Genomic DNA, 22,223 nt, shown 5'->3' on the forward strand with positions numbered 1-22,223 from the left:
ATTCATCTCTAGGAAATTGGCTACTCCAAGATTTATTGGCTCAGTTCAAAGTTTAAATATAAATTTCTCTTATCATATTTATGCACAGCAATTACATGTGCATATAGATTCCCAGTTGTGAAGACTATGGTTAATACCCTTGGTTGGCTCATTCAGTTTCCTTTGTGTCTGTGTTCTGGCATGAAGTCAGAACCCCTGGCTTTGTCAAACAGTATTCCATTCTATGTCACTTTTAGTGTGCATACTCCAGCATTTGAGTTTAAAATTAGCTATCTGCAAACATTTATACAAAGAACATTTTATCACTAGAATGTTTAGGGGAAGCAAGCACAAAAAGAGCATGTTCCTGATTGAAACAAAATCATTTTAAATTTGAGGGAATATTTGTGGAAAATATTTTGTAACATCCACCCAGCATTAATTAACATAATTTTGAAATGCCGTTGTAATATGTTGCATCATTCATTTAAAAAAAAAAATCATTGGAATTGTTTTGTTAGAACAGGCTACAGGATCAATTGCCCGGTGCTTTTAGACTCCTTTGCACTGATACAGAGCAGGTTTAAACCTCGTGGATCGTGTTGCAGAATTCCTCTAATGGCATAGACCTCCATACTACTCCTGACCAACCATTCATGCTGGCAGTGTGAGAGGGAGTGCAGCCAGAGAACAAATACCATGACCTAGATGTTCCATACATCCTAATGCTGCCTGACTAGCACAGCCCTTGGGTCTGAGGTACACAACATAAATTAAAATAGTCTTCCGACCTGCTCTCTGTAGAGCCCAGGGATTTAAGAAGCTCGGAACCGACTTACAGCCACCTCTAAACCTCTCTTGATCTGTATTGAGTGCTTCCCCTTGGAAATATGAAAAAATACATAAAATCCACCAGGTGAACTTAAGTGTTCGGTACTCACTCCAACTGAGGATAAATATGATTGTTTTTCTTGTATACTGTACATGACACTTGGCTAGATATCCTGCTACTCTAAATGATTGCTCAAAACAAAATAATCTTGTTTGCAGGTGCTATGAAAATGTCAGTGTGTCTAGAAAAAAAGCGTATTCATGAAATAGTAGTGGTATGTTCTTCAATGACAGAAATTTATTTACATCAAAATATACAACAGTGTTCAAAGTCATAGGCAGTGAAGCATGGTTTATATTTATTACTGTGGCTACATTATAAATCTATTAACACAGAAAATGATGATGGAACCTATAGCCTGTGCCTGATGCATAGAAATTAGATAGTTAATTATATTCTCACTTTATCAGATTAGATATATGTGCAAGACAAAGACTGTTAAGTCCTGAAAGTGTACCTAACTATTTCTTGATATTTAAAAAATGACCTTCTGGTTAAAATCAACTTAATATCTAATGAGTCCTCTGTTCTGAGGAGAGTATCTTGACTTAACAGAAGAAGAATTCTATGATCTAACTAGTATTTAAAATTTCATTTTTACATTTTATAAATGCATTAAGTTGATTAAAATCCATTTCTTTGGACACAATGGTTAAATTTTTGAATGAATTCTATCAATGTCCTTAGTGACAAATATCTTGGCTGGTTGCCCTCAAGTCGTTCAGCATAATAAGATAATATGTGAAGAATTTCCTGAAGCAATTTCTTTGAAAGTGGGAAAACTTTGTAATTTAAGGCATAAATGCATTCGTTTTTAAGCAGGGCAGTCTCCCCTTTAGATGTAAATTCTTTCTCATCATTTAAACTGCTTTAAAGGACAATGAACATTCATTAACTTAAATCTTTGGTTTTTATCATTGTACATAGAGAGCTTCAACCTTTTTAATGGCATTAAGTGATAAGGGTTATGTAAAGTATCTGAATTTTATCTATGTGATATACTTATGAAGAAAACAATGTTGGGAGCTTTAAAATATTGTTTAGCATATGTTTGCTAAAAACCTGTAAATGAAACATCATTCAATCTAAGAATTACAAAGTGGAATCAAACATGGGCAACCAAGAATCTGTTGGAAAAGAATAGAAACTAAAAATAAATTAATAAGTAAATAAAAAGATAGTTATCATGAATGGCCCTCTCTGTAACAATGTAATTATGGTCAATTTGATCCTTTTTTTTAATGCTGACCAAAGAAGTTTGAATAGATTAGGAGCAAGACATGTTATGATAAATTATTCCAGTAGGGGAATACTAGCTCTGGATTATTATTGCTACTGAAATAAAGATAAACCTGAATTGAATAGGCATGTCTTATTATAATGTTTGTATGTAAAATGTTCAAGGAATTAAAATGCTTGACTAGTAGAGAGACTACAAACATGTAGCCTGTATTTAGGGTGCTCACTGGAGTGGTGGAGATTTTGGTTTAAATCTGCTCTTTGCATGATTCAGGAAGGGATTTGGATTTTGGTCTCCCACCTCCTAAGAAAATGTTCTAACCACCAGGTTATTTTGAGATGGGTTTCCCCTCAGTCCTTCCTTATGGAATTCTTCCACTTGATATAAAATACTTAAGTAGTCATTGATATGAGATATGTTTACATGGTGTAATTCAGCTCTGTGCAGAGGTACCTGAGCTAGCGTGCAGACTGGAAGCACTGTAACTGCATTACCTAAAAACCTTCTCAAGGGAGCTAATCAGTCCAGATGGAGTGCCATGCCACCACAACTATACTATTCCTGGTACCCAAACTAATTTGAATCTCTCTCCTTGGTACTGCAATGTTGTGTCTAAACATACCTACAAAAAGTAGGAGAGGACTGACTTGCCAGGTTAAATATTAGGATACTCATTTGGGAGGTGCTACAGCTAAGTTCCAGTATCTGTGCCACTTAATGTTTAATTATTCAAATAAAGTAGAAGAGTATCAACAAGAGAAAATGCTTGTCTCCTCCCATTCCAGGATAAAATGTAGCAGGATGGCAAGGAAGTTGAAGAGAGGTCTGGAGTTGCAAGGAAGATGGGAGTTCAGATCCATTTTAGAAGAGGGGAGAGATGGATTTGTGCTCCCCATATTATGGGTAAACATCTTAATCACTGAGTTATTAGATGAAAGGAGACCTCCTCTTCTGCAAGTGTTGTGAATCTCATCTTTCTTTTTTTTTTTTACAAGTTACAGTACTGAGAAAAAAATGAATGGACTGTTTTGATTAAAATGAAACAATTTTTCTTTCAAGATTTTTTGTTTGTTTGTTTGCTTATTTGTTTTGGAGAGGAAAAAAAGAAATGAAACACAATAAAATGGTTAATCCACACCATTTTTTCCCCTGAAACCTCATTTATTTACACAGAACTATACATGATTTTTTTTCTCATGCATAGAATCCTATTGTGTTATCTTAACCGTATAGCCACAATATATATTATTCATAGATATCATAAATATCTTTGACTAAAGGGGGAGGAGGTACATTTGGCCTAAATTATTAAAGTAGTTAAGAACATACAACTCCTCGTGGCTTAAATAGAAGTTGAAAGTTCTCAGAACCTTTTACAATTTATCCTTTGTTTAGAGACAGACCCAAAATTTGTAGCTTATATTTATTTGGATAAGATATACATATGAATTTTGATTGGGAGGGTCTTATATAAACTGAACAGCCAAACCAGCACCGGAATAATTTCAGAATAAATCTGAATACATTTCAAGGGTACAAAATAATAGTATTACTTGATAATGCTAATTAGGAAGCCTCTATCTTTCAGATGCAGGAATTGGGAACAGGGTCTAATGACTAATGTTCTTACACTTTTTAATATAAACTCAGGTGTTGGCAGTTCCATTTTTAAAATGTTATTACTATTATTAAATAAGGAGCAGTTTGACTAATTAAATTATTTGCAGCATTCCCCACTTTACAAACAATCATAGGATTTCAAGACTAGAAAGATGTGTTCCATCATGGTCTCCTGGGCAGATTGAAGATTTGACCTGCATTATAATTATGTATAATGTATGCAGTTACGACATTTACTTATCAAGAACGTATGTAATCATATCTCAATTAGAATTCAATCTGTAAGTTGGAAGGTCTATAACCTTCCAACTTCAATGTATAAAGACACACACAGAGGCTACATATAATACACATATACATACATATACACAAGCATATACATATATAGATGCATATGTATTTCTCTAGAGATATAGAGATATAGCGTGAGTGGGTTGTATATGTGTGTGTATATGTATGGGGATATGTATATAATATGTGTACGTGTATATACCCAGGGATGTATTTGGTAACTGTGTTGGTCTGAGACAAAAAGAAATGCAAAACTCTCTAGAACTCTTGGTTCAGAGATGATACCTTCTTATTAGACCAACTAAGAAATTGCAGCCCCCACCACTCCCCACCCCCCCCCAAAAAAACCCAAAATAAAAAAAAACACCAAAAACACCATTTTCTGCAAGCTTTCAGGCACACACCCTTCTTCAGGCTCAGGGAAAATTAAAGATGGTAAAAAGACCCAATAGGTAGAAAATAAATTTTGCTTTTGCACAGAGGAAGCTGAAGGTGGAAGTCTGTTCCTGTGGGCCCATGATGATGTCTTTGTGAGTTGCTCTTTGATGTGCAGATAAGGCAGCTTCCATCCCTGGTGGTGTCAGATAGCAGAAAGGCATAGAAGTGTTTCTTGTTGTTTAGCAATGAAGTTTAAATCCAAAATCAGCTAAAATTTGGCATCTTCCATGTTTCAAGGATGTATTTGATAGCCATGTTCATCTGAGACAAAAAGAAATGCAAACCTCTTGGTTCAGAGATGATACTTTTTATTAGACAAAGAAATTGAAAAAAAAATCTTTTTCTGCATGCTTCAGGGTACATATACCCTTCCGCAGGCTCAGGAAAAATTAAAGATGGTAAAGTCACCGTAGGTAGAAAATAAACTTCATTTTTGCACAGAGGAAGATGAAGGTGGAAGTCTGTTCCCCTGGGTCCATACAAGTGTGTGTACACACACACACACACACACACACACACACATATTCATATACACATAATAACAAGTAGATCCAGGACAGTGGCAACATAGTTGTTGCCACCCCATTCAGCCATGGCACATGCCTAATGAAGATTGTTCTTGCTACACGTGCTACACAGCTAGAGGGGGATGTAGCTGCAACCTCTTACTGTGATCTTGGATGTTACTGATCTTTCAGAGCTCACCAGAATGTCAACATAACTTCTCATTTGCTGTGAGCTCTATAAGCTTACTGGCATGGGGTTTGCCCAGAGTCCCTGCTTTTAGCTTCAAAGCCTGTGCTGTCTGCTCTTCCCTTTCCTTCTCCCTTCTGTCTTTACCACCAAATTTAGCAACAGAAGAAAGGACGGGTTGAGTGGTGATACTGCTCAATTCTTGGTTTAATGAAATCAGGGGCTAAGCTTTGCTGCTAATACCACTCATTCCCCTTTTTCCCAACAGAAATTCTGCTGACATGTTAGTAAGCTCTAAGAGCTCATTGTGCATGCATGCACAGCCAAATAGAAGGTGCAACCATGCCACCACCCCACTGTGGATTCACCCTTGATTTTTTTTGATTTTTTTTTTTTATATCTGGTTGTTAGGGCTGTATGAAACAGCACCATTTCATTTCAGCTTCTGTTTTGCTGTTTTGAAGGGACGCTGTTTCATTTTGCTGTTTTGAAGCACTGTTCCATTTCGTTTTGTCAAAACTATTTCGCTGTTTTGATGCTGTTTCAGTGTTTCTCCCATAGGCTATAATGGGGAATCACGAAAATGCCTGTAATTTTGTCGCTTCATGTCTGATTCAGACGAAACTTGCAGGGATGGTAGAGCCTTCTGAGGTAATGAAGCCTGCCAACGGGTTTTGTGAAATTGCACCTCTAACTGTTGAAAGCAAAACTAGTTTCACTTGTCAGCAGCAGCAGTATGCTGTCATCCCACACACACATCTGGGGCTGTGCCCCCCAGGAGGAGTCTGGCATAGCCCCACAACCCTCCCGGGGGTTGCAGGCCCCCAGATCTGTGTGTGGGATGACAGCAGGTTGCCTCTGGTAGCTGGGGCCAGTGTCAGCACTAGGTTCTTCCCGGCGCTCAGTGCGGGCTACACCAGGCAGACTTGGGTGCTGGCACTGGCCCCAGCCAGAAGCATGCTGTCATCTACATGCTTTGTAGCCAGTGAGTGCAGAGCTTTAAAAAAAAAAAAAGCCCCTCAGTCACCGGCTCTGTCAGCGGTGATTGGGGCCTCTGGGCACTTGTGGCAGAGCTGCAGTGCAGGGCAGAGGGGATTCCCCCCTGTGTGGGAGCTGCCCTGTGGTGTGGGTGCAGCATGGCTCGGCAGGGCTCAGCACACTGCCCTGGAGCTGGGGTGGATCCACCTGTCAGCTGGAGGTCCTGGTTTGATTCCCCAGCTCTCTGATCATACCCCAGCTCTTCCAGGAACAGGGGAATTGAACTGGGAGAATGTTCAGGAGCCTGAACAACTCCTGGACAACAAGTTCCTGAAGATTCCCCCAGCTTTTCCCTGGGGGGGCATAGGCCCCCAGATCTGTGTGCTGTGTTTCAGCAGGTGGGTTTCAGCAGTCTTCTGCAGCCTGATGAAACCCTGCACACAGATCGGGGGCCTGCACCCCACAGGAAGAACTGGGGAAATGATCAGAGAGCTGGGGAATTAAACCAGGAGTTAGAATTCGATATCAGAGCAGTCATTTCCCCCTCTTTCCCCTCCCTCTCCTTAGTTTCTGTTTAGCTGTGAGCAAGCCTGGCTTTGAAACCTGAAATGTTTTGAAACTTTCTAAATGTTTCAAGTGCCCTCATTTCATTTTGAAGCTGTTTCAATACCTTTCATTTCATTTTGATTTTGCTGTTTCGAGCTTGAAACACATCGAAAGAGCTTTGAAATAAAACACCCCTTCAAATGTTGCACAGCCCTAATGGTTGTGTGCACACAAATGCACACATACTCAAGCTACCCATCTATATCTCTCTCTCTATAGAAATAGCTATAATATGTACGTATATGTGCATATGTTTGTGGGATGTATATAAGTATAGGTATGTAACCTGTGTGTGTGTGTGTGTGTGTGCGTGCGTGCATACGGTAAGGCTGGAGTGCTGCTGTAGCTGTGATGATCCAGGAAATGTATGAGGCGCAAAGTATTGTGGGGGGGGGGTTATGTTGGATAAGCTTTTGGGCATAGAGTACCCTTCTTCAGATTTTCTAAAGATGATATATATAAAGATAAAAAATAACAGTTCAGTGATTAAATCATTTCAGGAATGAAAAATATGAGTTGTTGAACTAAAGTTTGCATAGCAACTTGTAGTCTTTTCCAAAAGTATGAATTATAATGATGACAATATTGAAGTGAGATGAGTTAATATCTCTTGTCCCATCTTGAAATAGTAATGGTAACCACATTATATATTGTAGGCTTTAGGCATATCAGTGCAATACATGGGGTAATAAATGGATTCTGAAAAGGTTTTGGAAAGGATGGTGTTAAAATACTGTCTGTTACAAACTCTCTGTAGCAGCAATACATCACTGAAAAACCTGTGAAAGGTTTCATATAATTGAAGTCACATGACAATCTGAACTCTCTGCTTTCAGGATACAAGCATCTTCATCACCCCCTACTGTGGGCTGAGCATTAATGACAAAATTTAGCCTTAAGCAATGGGGAAGAACACAGATTAAAATGTAAAGGTGCTCAATTTTTTTATACTTAAAAGGCATAAAAAATTTAAAGGAGAAATCCCTTTCCCTACTTACAGTAAAGAAAGAAAAGAGGAAAGTACGAAGGTACTTCATGCTTGCCAAATCCATAACAAAACTACATTTGTTGAATGCTCGTATTTTTTAAAACATGTGTTTCAGTTATATTAATTTTAAACTCTTTGTTTTCAATGTGACATTTTCTTTGCAGCATAGTTTAGCCAATAACTTATAATTGGACCCATCATTTATTTTCTATCAACTAGTGTATCACCATGTCTTCTTATTAACATGTTACTGATCTCACATACTGCATACTTAGTAAAAACGTGCCATTACTACTATTAAGAGCCATGAAAATGGTGGGAAATAGTAGCCCTAAATTGAGTAGTTCCCATACATTCCTACATTAATATAATCTATAAAAAAAGCTCTGTGCCATTTTGTGATCAGGCTTTCTGTTTAGATTTTAAACCTACAGGGTGTATCTACATGTTCAATTAATGCAAAGCAATAAACCCCAGAGCAGTTTGAGCTGAAGTAAACTACTCCCATGTGCAGCATTTACATGTGCACCTGGGACAGCAGCAATTTGAGTCAGGGCAGAGAAGGCCTGCGTTGGCAGGAAACACGGGGGATGAGCCCCAGGCTCTGTGTGGTGTCCTTGGGTGTCAAAGGGGCTGGCTGGGGGATGAGGATGCTGAAAATATGGAACCATGTGGCTAGGTGATAGGCAGGAGTCTGGTCCCCAGCTGGCTGGGCTGACTGGGTATAATTTATGGCTACGTCAGCATCTACAAGTGTGTGTAATCACAGTAAATTACCCTGGCATAAAATAATACTGTCCCTGACAGTACTATCTTACAGTGATGTAAATTAGTTTACTGCGGTCTAATATAATTGCATGTGTAAACAGTAATGCTTTACTCTGCAGTTAATTAGTCTACTCCACAGTAAAGTGCACATGTAGATGCGGCCACATAAAAATAAAATATGCTAGTAATTATATAATTAAGATTATGGTAATTCCTGCATGAATGTAAACTATATGATATAAACTGGTATCAAAATACACAGAATGAAAAGATTAGAATCAATCAATCAGACAGTCAGTCAATAAGATTTATGGCCCAATTCTACCACTCTTGATTGAGTTTCATTGCAAGTGTGTTCCGTTTAAGTACAAAGCCTCAGGACTGAAAAATGGCTTACCAGGAGTTGGCACTTATCTGCAATTAATGTAAATTATGCTCATCAAGTACAAGGTGTTGCCTGTAGTATATTAGCACCCCAAAAGCTGACTGAATTGCATCATTTTCAAGGCTTCAAATGATCAGTTTCAGGACTACTATTTGAAGCCCTGAAAATGGTGTGAAATAACAACCCTAAAACTGACATGGATCCCATCCATTTTTAGGATTTTATTAATAAGCTTTTGCAGTTGTTTCCCCTTCAGTGTTTCTAAAAAGGCAACTGTGGAACTGAAAGATGATATACTCATAAGCACTTTATGCACTTGAAACATACACAGAGAACCAAAGTTTGTTTTAATGTTAGTAGGGGGCAAACAATTGGGACTCATCTTGTATTATGCAATAAAATGAATTATGCACCTATCGGTATCCATGCAAATAAGTGAAAGATATAAGCTCTGCAAATATGAAATGATAAAGGTCATGATATAATTTGTTACAGTTGGATCATATCATATCCTCTAAGCCAATACATACCATTTTCTATTATGCTGTTTTGAGCAATATTTTTTCCAATAGCCTACAACATCCAAACAAACTTATGAGTTTGTGCATAGCAGTGCCCAGTGGGCCAATCAGGGCTCTATTATGTTAGCCATTATTTGCAGGCATAGTCTTGACTCTTGCTGTCCACTTAAACACAACAGCATAGTCTGGATTGTGGATTACATTTTTTATTTCCTTTATTTAATTTAGGGCAGTTTGCCCTAATTTCAAACAAAATTCTTTATATTAATAATAGTAAAATGCAAATGATATAACTCATAAAACTTATGTGATAGTAACCAGGCATTGTTTTAAGAGAGAGCAGTTTGCTCTATAATAGCTCTTTAAGGAAAAAATAATCACTGGGGGGAATCAAATTATGCAATATAGTCAAGAAAAAGTTCGTGTGACTTTGACAAAAATGATTTTTTTCTGGAGTAGCAAATAAGATCTGCAGACATCATACCTCTGGGATCTTAGGCAGAGCTTGTCCTAAAAGCTACATTTCTTCTTTAATTTACATTTTAAGTACTCATCAAGGTAAGAAGCAATGAAGTCAGAAGACTGAGCATGTAATAATTTTCTCTTCTCTTGGACAAGTACAAAGAACAAAACTCTTCAAGGTCACATCATTTTTTAAACTGTAAGGCTGCTATTCTTTTACATCACACAGGGCTAAAATTTATGCAGTTTGAAGGAAGAGTGGTGAAATGTGACTGCCCTGTCTATCTTATGTGAAATTACTATTCTATAACCTAGATTTTCATTGTACTATGAGACATTCCTCTAGTGCAAACAGTTGCAAAAGTCCAAAAGCCTGTGGCTAGTTTCAGCATTCATAACCTTTAACTTTCAAGGTTATTGTCAGCTACAGTTTAACAAACAATTTTTTGAATATATGAAATACAAAAAACTTTTCTTCAGTATTAGAAATCAGGTTTGCTTCTTTCGCCATGTTTAATTTTGCAAACCATTTTTATTCAGACCCTGAAAAAATACAATTTCTCATGAATATTTGAATTTCAAAATCTTGAAGTAATATTTTTCAGTATTCTAATTCAATGCTGTTAGAGTCCATTTTAACCCTGCATTATCAAAGATTTATTAGTTTCTCTTCCATTTATCAATAATGTCTTGAACAAGATCTTTCCTGTTATAATTATGTCCATTATGTGACTTTGCCTTATCTCTTGAGTACCCATACATGGAGCACATACAGGCACAGACTTGTACATGTCTTATGGCAGTTAATTTTGTGAAGGTCAGGTATTTGAGAAAGTATAATCTCCAAATAGATCGTGTTGTTGTAGACCAGAAATGGGGACTGCTGCAACAATGAAAGAAGTAATTGTATATATCTGGATACTTAATGCATTTGCATCAGTGTAAATTTATATTACTTTGTATAACCTGTAAATTACACAGGGATCCAGAGTGGACAGATGACCAGTAGGGCTGTGTGAAGCTTTGCTAATAGATTCAATTCAGAGGAGATTCAGCCCAATTTGGTGGCTAACTCTCCAAATCTGAATCAAACTGGGAGAACCATTAATCTCTCCGAACCAAATCAGGCGGGGGGCTATGGGGAGCAGCCCAGGGAGCAGCTGGCTTCTCTCAGGGCTGCCGGAGCATACATAGACTTTTATAAATGGCAGAACCCAATCTAAGGTAGACCTGGATCAGTGTGACATCACACTTACTAGATTTAAATGAGACCAGTCTATTGAACTTCTGTAGCAAATCCCCCACTGTCTCGAGTTAGATCTCTGTCCACTGGCATCCCAGGCTACTTTTTGGTTCTCCACTCACTTCCCATTTCAGGGAGGTGTGCTGGAACTTGGCTTGCATTTGGCCATTCCAGCCAAATGCCCAGTGGATCCACTCCTGAGCTGTCACAGAGCTGAGTCAGTACAGACCTTCCCCCCAGACCAGCATCCTAGCTAGCTGTGAGCCACAAGCAGGCAGGAGGGAAGGAGGAGGGGAGTGGGGGCTTCTCTTGCATGGACCCAGCTCAGGTTCTCCCAGACTCGAGACAGCACAGAATCAGCAGGCAGTGGCACCAGATGCCCAGCATGATTCCTGCAATCGAGATTCCTGCAGTTATGCCAGGTGCCTGCTGCTACTGCCTGTCATTCACTGGATTTCTGAGAGGCCCAATCCTTCCTTCTGCAGAGCATCCCTTTCCCTGATGCATGGTGCATGACTGCCGAGCGCCTGCTGCTGCCTCCTGCCATTCTCCAGAGCTCCAAGGGGACCATTTCTTTCTTCTACAGAGCAGCTGGGATTGGGGGGGCATGCAGGCTGCCTGCATTAGCCAAAGCCAGTTGGTTGGGGGTGCTCCTTCATACCTCCCAGCATGCTGGAGATTGCCAAGGGCAGCCAAGTGTAGTCCAGTGGCCAGGCAATCCCTGATTGGATGATGGGGACATGCCCCCAACCCCCTGCTATCACCACAGACCCTCCCCAGCACCCAGCTGTAGGCTTCCAGGAGAACCCCAGAGCAGATCACTATGGCACACCTGGCAGTCCAGGCAGTGGGTGGGGGGGGGATGGGGGACATGCCATGGAGACTTGCTTTGTGGCTGCCCTAGAAGCCTAGGGCTAGGTGCGGGGGGGGAGGTCCATGGTTACAACAGGGGCTTGGGAGCATGTACCCAGAAGTCAATCAGAGGTTGCCTGGCCACTGGGCTATACTTGGATGCCCTTGGCAGTCTCTGGCATGCTGGGAGACAAGCAGGAGTGCCCCTAACCTTATGGCTTTGGCCAGTGCAGGCAGCCTGCATACCCTCCCCACCAAAAGGTGAATGTTTGTTCTGTTCACTCCTGAACTGACCTAGGACACCTAGAGTAAAGTGCATAACTTAGATCACTTTCACTTCAGGCTTTTTGAATGTCTATACCTGGCCTCAGTGTAAATATATCACGTATCCAAGACCTATGAGAGGCAAACTTGCTTTCAGTAACAGGGACACTAAGGATAAGATTCAATACAGCCTCTGCATTGGGAAACCTGGAAGGAACAAGAGATTTTGCAGGGAGGAAACTTTTAAACTGAGATTCATGGGATATGCCTCTATTAAAAGGGAACTGAAACTGCAAAGGGATTGGCAGAGAGAGTTAAGATGAAAATTGTAAGTGATTCCTACAGAATGGGGCAGTTTGTACTTTGTGAAAGGTAGCTACTTCATTATTTAGTATTTCAGGACTGGACTCGAATTAATGAAGGACATGGGCCCACCTAGCTGAAATGATCTTCTAAAAATTATACTACATGATGCTTGCATTCAGGTGAGTGCAAGAGAAACAGTTGTATGTAGAATAATATAGTAAAAAATTGTAGTTGGAATAGCAGTATTACCAGGAGCCTTCCTACAAACTGATGTAGGAAACAACTGTTCCCCAACCTGTTTATATTTTATGCTCAACTGAGTTTTCTTAAAATGACTAAAAAGGAAATGAAACCAAACTTTAGTAGTGTAAATTCAGTAATGTCCCTGGACTCTTAGGGCATTTTTACACATGCTCTGGGGGCAAGTGGGTGAGGGGCTGGTGCTTTAATAAAAGCACCCAGAGCATTTTGTGTATCAGTGTCCCTGCACTTCAAAATAGTGGCAGAGGCACTTTATCTAAAGCTCATCAAACGAGCTTTAGTTAAAGCGCTCCCACCATCATTTTGAAGTGTGGGGATGCTAATACATGAGATGTGGAGGCTGGCTAGCACGCAGTAATTACCACGCTACAGCAGACTTGATTAATCAAGTCTTCTCCAACGTGCCGTAATTATAGCATCTCAGAGCAGCCTCCCAGCTTGTGTACGGGCACCCTTAGGGCTGTATTCATTTCACCTTTAGACACACAAATGGACTTAGGTGCCTGAGCGTGATCCTATTCCATTCTGCTCAAGTCCCTGAAATACTGCAAATACAAAAGTTGAAGGGGTGGTGGGGAGGGGGCTTCCACTTCCTCACTGCTTTTTTGTGATTCAGTCTTAAGGGTCAGATTATGGTATGTTACAAAAGCATTAATGCATTTTCAAGGATTTGAACAGAATAGAATCACATGTAGACACCTAAATCCACTTAGGGCATGTCTGCATGAGGGATTTGCTGCAAAGTTGGCTAATTAGCTCAACAGTAAACAGCATGGCATCTACACGTGCAGGGCTATTAGGCTGCAGTAAACCAATAAACTCTGTAGCAGGATGGTACTGGTAAATACAAGTACCATTCTGCTGCAGAGCTTTTTATTTTGCAGCAGCACATGCGTAGATGCTGACACAGCTGGCTGGGCCATTAGGGTGCTTCAGTGCAGGGGCTGCCTGCCGGCTAGCCCTCCATTGGAACACCCTCATGCCTCAGCTAGTCCTTCCACAGCACATTGAGTCAGGTCGGAGCAGCCCTGGGCCAGCAGGCTCACCCACTTTGGGCCACCTGCCAGCCCGGGCTGCTTCATTCCAGCTTAATGTGCTGCGGTCCCAGGTGCTCATTCAAACAGTAGGCCTGGGAGCAATAAATTTTGGTGCAACATACACCAGAGTTTATTACTTCATATTAGTAGCACGTATATATGTGTCCTTAGACATCCTATAGGTAGAATAGAATCCGTTCCTTAGGGCACTCTTCTGACTGTTCATAGATGCACATCCATACCTTTATTTTCACTATTGGGTAATAAGGAAGAAAGTAAATACACACTTATGATTAAGCTTGCTCACAAGCTACTTGCCTCTATCTCATGTTTCAAGATAGAATAATACTGAATATGTAGAATGGTTTGCACATATCTCAAACTTCATCTCTTTATTGTGTTGTCTGTTTACATTTACATGATGGATTCAATGTATATACTGCATCTCTGGCAAAATGCTCTCTTACAGGTCCCATAAGAGTCTCATTGATTAAAATCTTATGTTATATCTTACAAATACCCGTAGTACAAGTCTGATGTAGTGCCATCGTGTATCTAGTATTTATGAAGTTATGAATGCCTTACTAATTTACTTGACTTTTTCCTCCCTATATACCCATAATTCATATTTTAATTTCTATGAGAAATATGCATTTGTAGGGTGAGAAACAGAAAAGCATAATACATTGTGGATAGGACCAATTATATTTTGTCTTCATGATATAAAATCAAATTTTATATTTTAGAAAAATGAATGAATTATCCACAGACTTTTAGGAAATCTCTAGACTTCTGTAGAAGCTGAATAGGCACAAGATGTTTGCTGATAAAACCTAGTATATGGCTTTTATGCTCTACATAATGTGGGTTCCTAATATCACTGGGAGTTACTTGAGGCTCAGCAGGAGACATGCACCAGTTTCATTAACAGAGAGCTTAATCACTTAAAATTCATAGAGGATTTTAGTGAGTAAGGAGAGATAAACCTAAGCATCTGAGGTGCTTAGATTATACAGTGATGTTGGCCACATAAGTGCCTAAAAAGTGTTTTCTGGAAACCTTATGTGAATTGCCTCACCAGCTGTATTCCTTTTTCTCTATCTATTATTTTAAGTACCAGTGAACGAGTCATTTATTGATTACTGTAGCTCAAACCATCTGAATCTACATTCATGAAATCTGCTCTAGTTGCACATAATGCCAAATGAGTTAGAAATGAGCCAAACTCACAAAAAGCTGGCATTCCACCAAGCATACATATACTCATGTTCACAACCATCAACAAATAATTAGAAAAATCAGACATACTGGTGAACATTAAACATGTGCCTTAAGAAAAGGTTTTTTGTTTTCTCAAAAGTAACTGAGACATAAACACTCTGATTTCTTATTAATGTCTGGGAGCCTCTTTTATTAGTCATATTTTTTAAAGTCTGGTATTTTAGGGCCTTTCAAAATTAGAAATGTTTGCTGTGTATCCCATTACAAAGTTGAAAATCTCTTTTCAATAACTAAAATCTCCTGTCTTAGCTCTAATGGGCCATACATGTAAGATGTTCATCAGTCAGTGGCATGGGACTTAATAATATAGGTCTAGCCAGTGCGGTTTTGTTAGAGAAAATCCAGAATGGGGTAAGGAACAGGGTGCGGAAAATGTGGCAAGCTGATCAAAACTATATATAATTCTTAAGCTACTCAGAGACTTAGAATGCTGCATGTGAGATTGCAAAAGTACATGATATATGTAGTTTATGACATGGATAGTAATGTACTGTGCATACTGCATAATTTTTAACTTTTAAATTTAGCAATCTGGTTGGTAACCTTAAGGACAAATTCTCTCAGCCTGAAATGAGAGTAATAGGGCACGTCTACACATGTGCTTTACTGCTAAGTTGACTAATTAGCTTCATGGTAAAGTGCCACAATCTATACATGTGCCCTTATTAGGGTGCCGTAAATTAATTAACTCTGCCATAGGATAGTACTGCCTGGGACAAGTACTATCCTATGTCGGGGTACTTATGTGCACCAAAATGCATGTGTAGACTGTGACTGGGGCTGCCTGGGGCACAAGGGTGCTACAGTGTGGGGACTGCTTGCTGGTTAGTCCCATAGTGTAGCACCCTTGTTGCCCTAGCCAGTCCCTCTTGTCACCTGACACCACCACCCGACACCACCGAAAGCTGACTCTCAGGCTCCTTGCTCTCAGTCATCATCTTCACATGTGCCTGGGACCTCCCCAGTTTGATTTGCTGCAGTCCCAGTTTGATTTGCTATCTGGGAGCAGTTGAATCCAGCACGAATTGCACTGGAGTTTAATCAGGCACGCTAATTTCATGTGTAGATGCACCCGTCATGTGTTATGAGCAGATCCTTCTGCCAATCCCAGATAAGTGGTTGTAACAACAGCCGGAGTTGCTCTGGATCTGAACAGAAGGATTCTGTCCCTTTCATCTCCCTACACAGCCTACAAACAATGTCCTGTTACCTGAGCTGCGTGAGGAGAATATCAGGATTTTTTAAATGTCACTTTCAGATTTCTCTCTATCATAATCAAGTTACAGAGAGTTGGTTTGAATCAGGATTTTTTAGAGTTTGCCCAAAGCAGTCCATAAATGGCCGGTTACTAATTCAAATAAGAATGGCTCCTCACATGTTTCTTCATTTTGGGTTAAAGACAGTACTTCAAAATATTATTAAATAAATAATCTCTCTGTTAAGAGAGCTGTTTTAAAGCTTCTTCTCTTAAGTTAGCTCTTTTTATATGATCAACTCTAAAAATAGCTGTAAATGAGAAATATAAAGTTAAAAAATGTAAAATTTTAATTATTTTACTTTATTAGCTATAATGCATTTTTTTAAACATAAGTCATGAAAGACCATCTTATGACCTGTTAAATCCACCTCACTGAATTTCATTGGCATTAGGTTTGGTTAGGAGAAGGGGCAGGGTTGGGAGGTTTTTTTAAACTACTGGGAATTTTGTGTTTGAATCAGTCCTTTAGCAGTCACTGTTACTTAGATAGCATGAGTTTCCAAAACTCTTGAGTGTTTTCTAAACACAGGTAAAATACCTTTTTCAGCTGCAGAATCTAACCCAGACTGACAGTAGCAGTGTACTGTGGGCCATTTGTAAAACATGTGATCTCATCAGTAGGCTTTCATTATTTTCAAAAGATCTTCATGATGTAACTTTCCAGGTTTTGTTTTTTTTTTTAAATGTTATTTATCATGTACATAGTATCACAAATGTGTGGAGCACCTTACTGACTATCTATAGACAATTGATATGTAATAAAGTCTTTCAAGTTGAAATCCTTCCCCTACATACTAGGTTCAACAGAACTTGGTAAAGGAGAGTTCCTCACAGTAGGCCTGTGCGAAGCAGCTAGTATTCTCTTTGGATTCAGCTTCGGCCGATTTGGGGACAGCGATTCAATTTGGTGATTCAAATCACTATTCCGAATTGATTTGTCTGAATCTGACTCAGAGATTTGGCTGCTCCTGAATTGGCCGAATCTCTGAATTGAATAGGCCCCATTTCCCACCCGCTGTCCCAGCCCTGTCAATGGCTGACCCACCTGGCCCCAGCGTCCCGGCACTTTAAAGAATAAAAAGAGAATGAAAAAAAAAGCCCTGTACTCACTGGCTCCTTCCGGGAAGGGGGACATTCCTTGATGCCTCCCACTGCCCCATGCTGTGTGGAGGAGCTCTGCCATGAGCCCCCAGAGGCCCCAGTGGCCACTGTAGCAGCCAGTGAGTGCAGGGATTTTTTTTCCTAAAGTACCAGGGCGCTGGGGCCAGGCAGGGCAGCCATTGACGTGGCTGGGAGAGTGAGCGGGAATTGGGGGTGCTCAGGGGGGCTGGGGGAGCAGGGAGGGGACGGGGCCTGGTGGGCGTCTCCCCATGGTCCCCTTCCCCCTCTGCCAGCACCCCCCTGACCCCTACTTACCGGCATGGAGTCTGGGTCCAGCTTCCTGTGGTGGTGAGTGGGGACTGCCTGAATCTCTAAATCACCAAATCGCTTCCAAATCTTTTCTAAATCTATTTGGAGGTTTCAGATCGATTCAGACCTTTTTATTGGTCTCCTGATTTGATTCAGATTTGGAGATTCACCTGCCAAATTGGGCCGAATCTCCTCTAAATTGAATCAGCAACCGAAACGTCACACAGCCCTACCTCAGATGCTGAGACCAGATAAACCGTTCCCAATCAAGTCATAGTTTATAAATGTTATAAATTATTGAATTTCTGAACCTGTAGTGATTCTCAACATTCCTGCTCTTTCATTCTTTGCAGAGTAGAGAGTAATGGCTGTTAAGTCATGTACTGATAAATGTTCTAGCCCATCCCCTCATGCAGCCCCTGTTTCTTCCCTGTCCATATCAAGTCCAATTAAATGGAAATGTTTATTGTTTTTTCTACATTAATAGTTAAACTCTTTATACAAGATTCTGATCCCACTTTTTTATACTCTGCATACACACTCAATAAAAGGTAGTCCCTGCCTCAAAGCATTTACAATCTAAATAGATAAGACAGAAAAAGGATGCCCCCAAGAAATTATGAACCTGATTCTTGAGATGCGAAATTGAGACGTGCACAATTTTCTGGGCAGAACCAGGAATGAGTCTCTTAAGCCCTAGCCTACCATCTGTGTGAACATCTTTCCTCTTAGTAGGAGATAAGGAACCCCTGAAATTGTTCCAGAAATTATGTGTCACTCTATAAATGTGCAGAGTAACAGCAGTGGATCTGCAGGCACAATCTTGAGCATGATATCTCAGAAAAGAAGCTGATCAATAACTTAGAATAATTTTTCTAGCATTTTTCCTGTTTTAGTTTATGGATCACTCTGAGTTTGTCTGAGCTGAATGTATTGAGACAAACTGTAAGTTTACAGATGCTACATTATTATTCACAAATGTAACTAAGATCTGAATTTGTTACTGGGTTCTTCAAAGTGCAGTCCTTCAAATTGTGGCACAAAACATAGATTCAAATGTCTACATGTAGTTTGTGTGCCACTCCCCATAATTTTGGGTGATGGCTAGCAAACACCTATTCACAGGATATTTATTTATTTCAAGGTATAATTTTCATAGATAATATATTGTGAATACATTTCAAAGCAAACAAAATAAATCCACTGAGCAAATCTTTAATGAGGAAATAGAAAATTTCTTAAGCCTAATAGATACCCTGTAAACATAGTTTCCAGGTTCCAGTCTGGGGCTCTGGGCTTCATGGTGGTCTTGTTTTATTATTCTGCCTCTGACAGACTTAACTGATGGGGAACACATTATCTGAGACTTCTTTAGGTAACCTATGGGCTGTGGAATAATAGTCTTAAACCATGCTTCTTCCCACTCAATAGTCATGCCACATTAAATTGGGGTGTAAATATAACGATAAGACTATAGTATCCTGTGTTCTAGCTATTTTGACTTGCTCTGCAGGTAATAAAAGTTTAGGGAGTCCACTAGAACAATACTGTTTTATGCCAGTGTTCAAACTACTCCCTACGAAACTTTGGAACCTTCATTCTATTATCATAGAATCATAGAAAATTAGGGTTGGAAGGGGTGTCAGGAGGTCACCTACTCCAATCCCTTGTTCAGAGCAGGACCATCCACAATTAGATCCTCCCAGCCAAGGCTTTTTCTAGCTGGGTCTTAAAAACCTCCAAGACTGGAGAGTTCACAACCTCTCTGGGTATCCTACTCCAGTGTTTTGCTACCCTCCAGTGTTTTATTCTGGCCTTGGGTAGTACTCATGAAAATAATCTACAACTCTGTTTTGGAGTGTTTGAAACAAAAATAATAATAATAAAAAAAGGTTTGTTTTTTTTTTCTACCTCATATAACTTATCCTGATTTTTACAGTAGTTATATTATGTACTAGAGAAGGACTCTGAGAGTTTAATTAACAAACTAGGAATACTTATGCAGTGCAGGCATCATCTGTCAACTCATAGAATATAGGAAACAGCATACATAAGTGTACAATGCTTTGTATACTACTTGGATTAATTTACCTACTAGGATAAGTAGAACAGTGAATATATACTGTATTTACCCAAATCCAAGATGACCCCTTCCCATTCAATATGAAGAAAAAAAAGCCTCATCCTAGACTTGAGTATGAGCCCAAAGCAGACAGATGCTTTGGCTCAGGCTCAGATTCTGGGACAGAGTTGTTACTACTGCTGCTGTCGGGCCAGTTTGGCTTAGCTCATGCAGTAAGGGAGTTGTGGGGGTATGGATGAGGGGGTATGGTTGAGACCATGTAGTGTGTGTTGGGGGGAGGGCTTAGGAGAGACCCTCATTGCAAAGTGTCACCTGTACATCCACTGCCCTGTGTCCCCTTCCATGCCATATGAGCCACCCTGGTGTGGCCAGGCAGGAGTGGTGGTGACACCTCTGGCTCTCAGCAGTAGGGTAGAGCACAGGGGAGACTGCTGCTCCAACTCTGGCTCTGGCCCCAACCCAGGCCTGGGGCTGGAGCTGTGCCTGGAGTCAGAGTGAAGGTGCTGTATAGGGTATGGAGCAGTAGCAAGGAGCAGGAGGTCGTGGGAGAAGAGGAGAAAGCAAGGGAAGGGATTCTGGCTCCCTGCCTTATCCCCAACTGTTTTCCCTATCACAGCAGTAAAAGGGACAAATTTAAGGGACCCTCCAATAATTAGATTCTACACATGAAAAATTATAACAAATGTATAATTTTCCATGTATAGAATCAAATTATTAGGGCATCATTTTAAGTTTGAAGTCATCTTGGATTCAGATAAATGTGGATATTTGAGAGAGAACATCCTAATACCTCTTGGTATGGGGACAATGTATTTTTGCATACTGATTATGAACAAAAAAATTGGTCTGTTATAAATGTTCACCTTTTTGTTCTTTTCAGTTTTAAGAAAATAATGTGGGATTTTTTCTTTGGTAATTTTTTATGGATTTCCCTTTTCAAGTTTGCTTGTTTTCCTTCTGTCAGGCTGTAATACAAGTGCTGTATTCTGATTAGAAAGGATTTAATCCAGTAAAATACCATTCCAAACACTAGCCTTTTTTTTTTTTTTAAATGGGCCATCAGTTGAATAATGATAACTGGTTTTGACACATGAAATTTAAGTATTTTGAGCTTTTAATGTATTACTTGTGACAAAATGATGAATTGCAATCTGTCATTGATCCTTTACCATTTTTATTTTGACAGGAGGAGACCAGTAAGGATGTATATGTGGTGGACAGCTTTTCTATTTCTTGGATGCATTTTGTTGGGAGCAGAAGGGTGGCCAGCCAAGGACTTCAAGCCTTATCAGCCTCTAGTAAGATTACGCCACAAGGTACAAATAATTTTCTGGCGCTTATTGCTTTTGTACTCCACAGCTAAGGAATAATTTCCTCATTAACTTCCACGTGCTTACATTAATTAGAGTAACATTTGGAAATAAGCTTATTCAGTAATAATATCTTCCAAATGTTGGTCTGATTCAAGTATAAGCTGGACCTTTTATATAAAAATCAAACTATGAAAAGCAGTATTAAATACTGATTCTCTTACCAGAAGTTGACTGTCTCTAGAAAATGTGATTCTCTGTTGGCATTGAACCATCATAGCAATTTGAAGTCCACCTTACCCAGCTGCCAGTTTAGGAGGAATAGCAAAGGAAAAAGGGACATAGTTATGGCGTCTTTGTACCTAGCTGCTATAAACACCCTTGGGGGCTGCTTGTTGTTGCTGCAAAGTAAAACAGCTCGTAAAATGCTCCAGCATATGCTGTTCTAACATGCAGCATTATCCTGGTATCTTTAACCCTTTTGGGGCCTCCAAGGTGGTTTAAAGTTATACTTGCCCTTTACTTCTGGTTACAGGTCCAGTGTACATCAGTGGAAAGTCAGGGCCATTATCTGTGTTAAACAGCTATGCATTTTGAACATGTGAATAATTTATCATTGGGTAAAAAGAGTAGGGATTAATCATATGTCAGCTGCTCCACAGCAGCTGCTCACATGCACACTTCCTGCAAGGTAAGTGAAAAGTAAACATAAGTAACTTGTTTCTCTTTCATTAAAGCTTAAGCTACTGCACTTCATCTTCCACTTACTGCAAACAAAAAGCATATACTCCCCTAACTCTCCCCCCAGAAATGCATCAGTTATTCCATGGTAGAACTCTGTTCCATTTTACCTATGGTAAATTATTCATCTGTGCATTCCTCAGTCTCTGGAGGTTAAACTTGTAAGTGACATTATTGGGGGTGAGGTTGAGTAAGGACTGAATGAATTGGCCTAATAATCTACTCTGTGTAAAACATATTTCTCTCACAGGAAAGATTAATATATAAAATGTAATTTCAATAGAATACAGTACCAAATGCTCTCATACTGTAATGA

At 39.7% G+C, this 22,223-nt stretch overlaps 1 protein-coding gene across 3 annotated transcripts in view; it reads left to right on the plus strand.

Annotated features, from left to right (window-relative positions):
* The window catches only part of FSTL5 (follistatin like 5), a 627,705-nt gene that overhangs the window by 23,883 nt on the left and 581,599 nt on the right, over positions 1 to 22,223 (plus strand). For all 3 annotated transcript variants that reach the window (XM_019481445.2, XM_019481443.2, XM_019481444.2), the window contains exon 2: positions 21,043 to 21,172. In XM_019481445.2, coding sequence (XP_019336990.1) covers positions 21,059 to 21,172 — 114 coding nt within the window. In that variant the 5' untranslated portion in view covers positions 21,043 to 21,058. The remainder of the gene's footprint in view (positions 1 to 21,042; positions 21,173 to 22,223) is intronic.

This window comes from Alligator mississippiensis, chromosome 2, assembly GCF_030867095.1.
Source record: "Alligator mississippiensis isolate rAllMis1 chromosome 2, rAllMis1, whole genome shotgun sequence".
Classification (NCBI taxonomy): domain Eukaryota; kingdom Metazoa; phylum Chordata; order Crocodylia; family Alligatoridae; genus Alligator; species Alligator mississippiensis.